This window comes from Oncorhynchus nerka, unplaced genomic scaffold (assembly GCF_034236695.1).
Source record: "Oncorhynchus nerka isolate Pitt River unplaced genomic scaffold, Oner_Uvic_2.0 unplaced_scaffold_1702, whole genome shotgun sequence".
Lineage (NCBI taxonomy): Eukaryota > Metazoa > Chordata > Actinopteri > Salmoniformes > Salmonidae > Oncorhynchus > Oncorhynchus nerka.
In genome coordinates, this window is record NW_027039628.1 from 861 (window position 1) to 10,624 (window position 9,764).

At 44.1% G+C, this 9,764-nt stretch overlaps 1 protein-coding gene across 1 annotated transcript; it reads right to left on the minus strand.

Annotated features, from left to right (window-relative positions):
• Nucleotides 1–429: 429 nt before the first annotated feature.
• On the minus strand, nt 430–9,764 carry LOC135568142 (glycoprotein-N-acetylgalactosamine 3-beta-galactosyltransferase 1-like). The gene is made up of 4 exons (XM_065015112.1): nt 9,625–9,764; nt 9,131–9,323; nt 4,135–4,799; nt 430–778 (listed from the first exon to the last, which is right to left on the minus strand). The coding sequence occupies exons 2-4, from the start codon at nt 9,297–9,299 to the stop codon at nt 602–604; spliced, it is 1,011 nt and encodes a 336-aa protein (XP_064871184.1). The 5' UTR covers nt 9,300–9,323; nt 9,625–9,764; the 3' UTR covers nt 430–601.

Below are 9,764 nucleotides of genomic sequence, written 5' to 3' on the forward strand. Positions count from 1 at the left end.
CATTTGAACAAAATATCATGTTAACCTATGTTTCACTGTAAATTGTCAAATATATATATTTACATTGTACAACAAAAGCAAAGAAGGAAATGTGAAACTCAAACAGAATGAACTTAGCTGTTTGTTTGAATAAATATATAATAAAATATACACAAAATATAGAATGCCCGAATCATAAGAACCTTTAATAAATATCATATGTACAGATAAGACCTACACAGATTATATGATTAACAGTTGTGGTCGATAGTGCAAGCCTACAGTTAAAGGCAAAGTCTGGAAGATTCCTTGCTTCTCAATGCAAATTTGAATAATGATATGCAAATGCCTTATGAGCTTAGTTCAACAGTCTCACTCTGTCACAAAAATAAACTATATTACTCTATTGTTCATGTATTTGTTGTCTATGTAAATAATGTATAGCTTCAAAATATGTTTAAAACTACCATGTCAGTGAATTTGAGAGTGGCTCCATTTCCTCAGTCTCATTGCTCAGCTTACCAAAGAGAGTGGCAATGTCAGGCTGTTGTTTCGGCATTTAAACATGACACAGTAATAAGTTCTTTCTTCAGTGCAGTAGTCCGTCTGTGATATCTCTGTGTTAAGCAGAGACAGGTGTGGTGGTGTTACTCTCAATTTCAGCTGCTACAGCATCAGGGTTGTACCTGTACGTGTATCCATAGGGCCGTAGATGATAGGTGAAGTATTCCAGCGTGTACATCTCTACAGGGTAGATGTAGTGAAATGATACGATGTGATCTGAACAACAATCTGGGCCCTGGGGGAAAGAAGAACGACAGTCTGACTAAGTATATTAATAGTCGTTTAGGTAGTATGCCAAATGCCGTATTAAGCTTGTATAAAACATTATACAAGTGTTTATATAAGGCCCTGCGATAGACATCAAGCTGCCTCACGCTACAGAAACAAGATATAGGCTCTTGTCTTATGAGCCTTTCCTGCTCGCACAAACCTTGGCTACTTACCTATAAGTACAAAGCCATGAGTAAATATTTTCTTTAGCTACTCATAAGCCATAATCATGACACACTGAATTCTAATCCCAAAGCATCTATGACACCTTTCACAATACATTACACGCAATACATTTCTTTGTAGCTGTTTAGATACCACTACAGTCAGAGACTGGCACCAAGATAGCATTGAATGAGCTGTATTCCATCATAAGCAAACAAGAAAACGCTCACTCAGAGACGGCGCTCCTCGTAGCCAGGGACACTTAAATCAGGTTTACCTAATTTTTATCAACATATTAAATGTGCAACCAGAGGGAAAAGAACTCTGGACCATTTTTACTCCACACACAGAGATGCATAGAAAGCTCGCCCTCCATTTGGCAAATCTGACCATAATTCTATCCTCCTGATTCCTGCTTACAAGCAAAAAATAAAGCAAGAAGCACCAGTGACTAGATCAATAAAAAAGTGGTCAGATGAAGCAGATGTTAAGTTACAGGACTGTTTTGCTAGTACAGACTGGAATATGTTCCGGGATTCCTCCAATGGCATTGAGGAGTACACCACATCTGTCATTGGCTTCATCAATAAGTGCATCGATAACGTGGGTACGACAGTGACCGTACATACCCCAACCAGAAACCATGGATTACAGGCAGCATCCACACTGAGCTAAAGGGGCTAGAGCTGCCGCTTTCAAGGAGCGGGACTCTAACACGGAAGCTTATGAGAAATCTCGCTATGCACTCCGACGAACCATCAAACAGGCAAAGCATCAATACAGGACTAAGATCGAGTCGTACTACACCGGCTCTGATGCTCGTCCGGATGTGGCAGGGCCTGCAAACCATTACAGATTACAAAGAAAAGCCCAGCCTAGAGCTGCCCAGTGACGCGATCCAACCGGACGAGCTAAACAACTTGATACTCCGAGGCAAATAACACTGAAACATGCATGAGAGCACCATCTGTACCGGAAGACTGATCACACTCTCCGCAGCCGATGTAAGACCTTTAGACAGGTCAACATTCACAGGGCCGCAGGGCCAGACGGATTACCAGGACGTGTACTGCGAGCATGCACTGACCAACTGGCAAGTGTCTTCACTGACATTTTCAACCTCTGTCCGAGTCTGTAATACCAACATGTTGTCACACCCTGACCATTGAGAGCCCTTGGATTCTCTATAGTGGTTTAGGTCAGGGTGTGACTAGGATAGGTGTTCTAGAATGTGTATTTCAATGTTGGTGGTTTTGTATGGTTCCCTATGAGAGGCAGCTGGTAATCGTTGCCTCTAATTGGGGATCATATTTAGGAAGCCCTATCTCCCACCTGCTTTGTGGGATATTGTTTGTGTTTGTGTGTTTGGGCACTACGTCTTCACGTTCTTTGTAAGTTTTGTGGTTTTGTTTCTAGTTTCACTTTGTATTAAAAAGATGTGGAACTCAATGGACGCTGCTTGCTGCGCCTTGGTCTGCTCATTTTGAAGTTCGTGACACATGTTTTAAGCAGACTACCATAGTGCCTGTGCCCAAGAACACTAAGGTAACCTGCCTAAATGACTACCGACCCGTAGCACTCACGTCTGTAGCCATGAAGTGCTGTGAAAGGCTGGTCATGGCTCACATCAACACCATCATCCCAGGAACCCTAGACCCACTCCAATTTGCATACCGCCCTAACAGATCCACAGATGATGCCGTCTCTATTGAACTCCACACTGCCCTTTCCCACCTGGACAAAAGGAACACCTATGTGAGAATGCTGTACATTGACTACAGCTCAGCATTCAACACCATATTGCCCTCAAAGCTCATCAATAAGCTAAGGATCCTGGGACTAAACACCCCCCTCTGCAACTGGATCTTGGACTTCCTGACGGGCCGCCCACAAGTGGTAAGGGTAGGTAACAACACATCCACCATGCTGATCAACACAGGGGCCCCTCAGGGGTGCGTGCTCAGACCCCTCCTGTACTCCATGTTCACTCATGACTTCACGGCCAGGCACGACTCCAACACCATCATTAAATTTGCAGATGACACAACAGTGGAATGCCTGATCACAGACAACAACGAGACAAACTATAGGGAGGAGGTCAGAGACCTGGCCTTGTGGTGCCATGACAAAACCTCTCACTCAACATGATCAAGACAAAGGAGATGATTGTGGACTACAGGAAAAAGAGGACAGAGCACGCCCCCATTCTCATTGACGGGGCAGCAGTGGACAGGTTGAGAGCTTCAAGTTCCTTGGTGTCCACATCACCACCAAACTGGTCCAAGCACACCATGACAGTCGTAAAGCAGGGCACGACAAAACCTATTCCCCTCGGGAGATTGAAAAGATTTGGCATGGGTCCTCAGATCCTCAAAAGGTTCTACAGCTGCACCATCGAGGGAATGGTTGCATCACTGAATGGTATGCCAACTGCTCGGCCTCCGACCGCAAGGCACTACAGAGGGTAGTGCGAACAGCCCAGTACATCACTGGGGCCAAGCTTCCTGTCATCCAGGACCTCTATACCATGCGGTGTCAGAGGAAGGCCCTGAAAATTGTCAAAGACTCCAGCCACCCTAGTCATAGACTGTTCTCTCTGCTATCGCACGGCAAGTGGTACCGGAGCACCAAGTCTAGGTCCAAGAGGCTTCTAAACAGCTTCTACCCCCAAGCCATAAGACTCCTGAACAGCTAATCAAATGGCTACCCAGACTATTCACATTGCCCCCCCCCCCCCTCCCCTCTCCTCACCACTCTCTGTTGTCATCTATGCATACTCACTTTAATTAACTCTACCTACATGTACATACTACCTCAACTAACCGGTGCCCCCGCACATTGACTCTGTACCGGCACCCCCCTGTATATGTTATTTTTTACTGCTCCTCTTTAATTACTTGTTACTTTTATCTCTTATTTTTAATCTGTATTTTTTTTAACTGCATTGTCGGTTAGGGGCTCGTCAGTAAGCAATTCACTGTAAGGTCTACACCTGTTGTATTCGGCACATGTGACTAATAAAATTTGATTTGATTAGATTACACATGGAGACAGCATCACACCCACATACAGACCTGAAAATATAATTGAATAGAGTGATATGTATGATCATACTTGATGTAAGTGTCCACTTCATTAGGGTTAGGCTATGCTTACCTCTCTTGGTTTGTAGTGGTCGTATAAGAGATACCAGGGCAGTTTTCTGGGTGGCTCTTTGACCAGGTACTTCTGTGGTGGATAGGGATGAAACGTCTGCCTTCCCTTCACATCTCTGGAGTCCCCCGGCTCCACACCCATAGTCTCCATACACTTCCCTAGAGCCATGTCTTCTATGGTGGAGAAGTGGGAACATTTCCCAGTGTCGAATCCCTTGATGAACCTTCTGACGGCTTCTTTACTGAGGACATAGCCGGCTCCACCACTCATGTAACCCTGCTGGACGAACGGGCGGAACCTTCTCCCAAAGTATACAGGCTTCTCCGGGTCCTGTTTAGACAATGTGTGTCGGAGGTTCTCGATGACCACGAACGTGTCATCGTCGGCTTTGAGGACCCAGTCGTAGTCGTTGCGGTGGTGTTGGTAGATGTACTGGAAGGCTCTGATGGTCTTCCAGTAGAGCTGGTCTCGTCCCTCAGTTACGTTGAGCCCCACCGTGGGGAATTCTGTCTCCACTGAGCTCATGTAGAGGACTTTGTTGCATCGTTTGCCCCAGGTGGCCCGGATGTGTTTGGTTCTGGACTCCAGGTTCTTAGGCCCAGTCATGATCCAACATAGTACTCGTACATTTTGGGACAGGCTGGCTGCAACACTCCTGTCCTCATCTGAAAGAGATCATTTAAAAATAATGAATAAAAAGTGTGGTCAATTAGCACATGGTGTCCCAAACTTGGTCCTGGGGTGCGTGCTTAGACACCTCCTGTACTCCCTGTTCGCCCACGTCTGCGTGGCCGCGCACAATTTCAACACCATCATTAAGTTTGCTGATGATACAACGGTGGTTGGCCTGATCGCCGATGACGATGAGTCAGCCTACAGGGAAGAGGTCAGAGACCTAGCAGTGTGGTGCCAGGACTATAACCTCTCCTCAACATCAGCAAGACAAAGGAGCTGATCGTGGACTACAGGAAACAGAGGACCAAGCCCGCACCCTTCCACATCGACAGGGCTGTAGTGGAGCAGGTCGAGAGCTTCAAGTTCCTCTGTGCCCACATCACTAAGGAATTATCATGGTTCACACACACACCAACACAGTCATGAAGAGAGCATGACAACACCTCTTCCGCCTCAGGAGGCTGAAAAGATTTGGCATGGGCCCTCAGAACCTCTAAAAGGTATACAGCTGCACCATTGAGATCATCTTGACTGGCTGCATCACGGCTTGGTATGGCAACTGCTTGGCATCTGACCCCAAGGCGCTACAGAGGGTAGTGTGTACGGCCCAGTACATCACTGAGGCCGAGCTCCTTGCCATCCAGGACCTCTGTACCAGGTGGTGTCAGAGGAAGGCCCTAAAAGTTCTGTTCTATCTGCTACTGCATGGCAAGCTGTACTGGTGCACCAAGTCTGAAACCAACAGGGCCCTGAACAGCTTTTCAAATAAAATCTCATTTGATTTGTCACATACACATGGTTAGCAGATGTTATTGTGAGTGTAGCGAAATGCTTGTTATTCTAGTTCTGATCATGCAGTAATATCTAACAAGTAATCTAACAATTTCACAACAACTACCTTATACACACAAGTGTAAAGGAATGAATAAGAATATGTACATAACAAATATTTGAATGAGCGATGGCCGAACGGCATAGGCAAGATGCAGTACATGGTATAGAGTACAGTATATACATATGCGATGAGTAATGTAGGGTATGTAAACATTTTATAAAGTGGCATTGTTTAAAGTGGCTAGTGATACATTTATTACATCAATTTTTCATTATTAAAGTGGCTAGAGATGTGTGTTGGCGGCACCACTCAATGTTAGTGATGGCTGTTTAACAGTCTGATGGCCTTGAGATAGAAGCTGTTTTTCAGTCTCTCGGTCTCCGCTTTGATGCACCTGTACTGACCTCGCCTTCTGGATGATAGCGGGGTGAACAGGCAGTAGCTCGGTTGGTTGTTGTCCTTGTCTCGGACCAGCGTTGAACAGATCTGAGCACGGGCGCTACCTTTTTTAGTTTCTGTCTATAAGCTGGGAGCAACTAAATGGAATCGTGGTCAGATTTTCCGAAAGGAGGGTGGGGGAGGGCTTTATATGCGTTGCGGAAGTTTAAATAACAATGATTCAGGGTTTTGCTGATAAAATTTAGTGAGCCTTGTTTTCAGATTAGCCCCAGCTACAATAAAAGCAGCCTCAGGATATGTGGTTTCCAGTTTACATAGAGTTTAATGTAGTACTTTCAGGGCAGTCGATGTGTCTGATTTGGGCAGGATATACACGACTGTGATTATGATCGAAGAGAATTCTCTTGGTAGATATTGTGGTCGGCATTTGATTGTGGGGAATTCTAAGTCGGATGAACAAAAGGACTTGAGTTCCTCTATGTTGTTATGATCACACCACGTCTCGTTAATCATAAGGCATACACCCCCGCCCTTCTTCTTACCAGAGAGATGTCTGTTTCTGTCGGCGTGATGTGTGAAGAAGCTGGGTGGCTGTACCGACTCTGACGTATCCCGGGTGAGCCATGTTACCGTGAAACAAAGAACGTTACAATCTCTGATGCCTCTCTGGAAGGCAACCCTTGCTCGGATTTCGTCTACCTTGTTGTCAAGAGACTGGACATTGGCTAGTAGTTTGCTCGGGAGCGGTGTGCGATGTGCCCTTCTACGGAGCCTGACCAGAAGACCGCTCCGTCTGCCCCTTCTGCGGCGCCGTTGTTTTGGGTCACCGGCTGGGATCCGATCCATTGTCCTGGGTGGTGGACCAAACAGAGGATCCGCTTCGGGAAAGTCGTATTCCTGGTCGTAATGTTGGTGAGTTGACGTTGCTCTTATATCCAATAGTTCCTCCCGACTGTATGTAATAAAACCTCATATTTCCTGTGGTAACAATGTAAGAAATAACACATAAAAAAACAAAATACTGCATAGTTTCCTAGGAACGCGAAGCGAGGCGGCTATCTCTGTCTGCGCTGGAAGTAAGACTGCTAAATATCCGATAGGCTAAGGTACATGCAGAGAATTTTCAAAATGCGTTTTTAGTGAGGCAGGCAAAAACTATCATACACGGGAGGATTAAATTACGGGGGAAACAGAGCTCCGAATAGAAGTGTGTCACAGAAAAAACAATACCTCACAATGATGGGGTGCCTCAAACTGAACTAAATAGTGTGATAATGACATAAGGTGTGTGAACAGGTGATCAGAATTCAGGTGATTGGGATCTGGAGAGTGAGCTGGGGGATCTTCAGGGGATCTATGTGGTGTTGGAGCATATCATGAAACAAGGTGAGATCCAGATGCAGACACAAGAAGCAGATTGTTGGAGCTTTACAGTGTTTATTAATCCAAAAGGAGTAGGCAAGAGAATGGTTGTAGACAGGCAAAAGGTCAAATCCAGATCAGAGTCCAGGAGGTACAGAGTGGCAGACAAGCTCATGGTCAAGGCAGGGAGAATGGTCAGGCAGGCGGGTACAAAGTCCAGAAAGAGGTAAGGGTCAAAACCTGGAGGACTAGAAAAAAGAGAAATGCAAATAGCACGAGAACAGGAGAAATGCTGGTTGACTTGGAAACACAAGACGAACTGGCACAGAGAGACCGGAAACAGGGATAAATACACTGGGGAAAATCAACAACACCTGGAGGGGGTGAAGACAATCACAAGGACAGGTGAAACAGATCAGGGCGTGACAGAGCATGTGAGTTGGAAGCAGACATTACAGCTGTTACTGTTAATTATCTATCTTCTTGACTAGTTACTTTATCCTTACCTATATGTACATTCTGTACAATGACAATCTAAATTATTCTGTGTGTTCAACTTTGTGGCAACAGTTTGGGTAAGGCCCTTTCCTGTTTCAGCATGACATTGCCCCCGTGAACAAAGCAAGGTCCATACAGAAATGGTTTGTTGAGGCCGGTGTGGAAGAACTTGACTGGCCTGAACAGAGCCCTGACCTCAACTCCATCTTACACCTATGGGATAAATTGGAACGCCAAATGTAAACCAGTTCTAATCGCCCAATATCAGTGCCCGACTTCACTAATGCTCTTATGGCTTAATGGAAGCAAGTCTCCACAGCAATATTCCAACATTTAGCGGTTTCCTTCTTCTCTGGCAGCTGAGTTAGGAAGGACGCCTGTATCTTTGTAGTGACTGGGTGTATTGATACACAATCCAATGTGTAATTAATAACTTCTCGATGCTCAAAGGGATATTCATTGTCAGATTTGAGTTTTTACCCATCTACCAATAGGTTGGGTTTCCTTCTTTGCTAGGCATTGGAAAACCTGCTTGACTGAGGTACCAAAAATCATGTTAAACACATTGCACACAGAGTGAGTCCATGAATTTATTTTGTGACTTCTTTTAAGCACATTTCAACTTTTCAAAACATTTCAGCTATTAATTTTTTATACATTTGCAATAATGTCTAAAAACCTAATTCCAATTAGACATTATGGGGTATTGAATGTAGGGCAGTGACACAAAATATCAATTTAATCCATTTTAAATCAGGCTGCAACACAACAAAATGTGGAAAAAAGTCAAGGGGTTTAAATACTTTCTGAAGGCACTGTATTTGAATCAGCTGTGTAGTGATAGGGCTCCAATGTTTTTTTTGTTGGGGGGCCAGGACCGAGTTTGGGAAACTGTACTTTATCCAAAGTATGTGGTTGTCATTGAAACAACTGCATTTGGCCTATGCAGGAATCAAACCCCGAACAGTAGTGTTCCCAGCACTGTGCTCAAATCCACTGGCATCTTGGAACCAGAATTCTTTCAGGAATCACAGATGTTAGAAGATTCTCTCACACACAAAAAAAAGCTTTCTACTTAGACCTTACATCGTCATAGCAAGTGGAGAAAACTTCAAAACGCATTTGTTTACATTACATTCGTTTTTGATGAATAACATTTTACTACAATATTGGGATTAAGAAAGCCACAAATAAAAGGCAGTGAATGGATATTCAGAAGACAATTACCTGAGTGTATGTGTCTTGGAACCCTTTTGTCATTATGAACTCCACTGGAGTTACCCAGTGAGAAAACAGCTGGTTTTGCAGTGCTGGTGTCTGAGTAAACAAAGTATTGAATAGACAGAAATCCTATACACAGCCCAGACACAAAGGGTACCAGTGAAAGAGTGATCATAATTCCCCTCTTTCAGACCAAACCCTGTGAGTGATACAAAAAAATAAGTGAGTTAGGGCAGGTGAACAAACACTTGTTACTTCCAACCTGTCAAAAATAATTTGCAAATATGCTATATACAGTATACAACTGACGTTGATTGTGCTATCATGTTCAAGATCACTTTACAAGTGGGGATGCATTTTAAAATAAAGGATTGTAATAATGACTCTCAATCAAAGTTACTGTTACTTTTAAAGTCACAATAACACATTTTGCAACATTTTGATATTCAAATATTTTGATATTATCGTTGGTCATTTTTACTGGAAGAAAACGGGCTTACCTGTTCACACAAAAATGTTTAACACAAATATTCTCCTCTGATTGTGGATAACCTATAGAAGCATGGATTGACAAGAGTAAGAGCACATAGAGGTGGGAGTGAGTTTTATAGGCAGGTGAACTCATGGTTTATCAGGTACC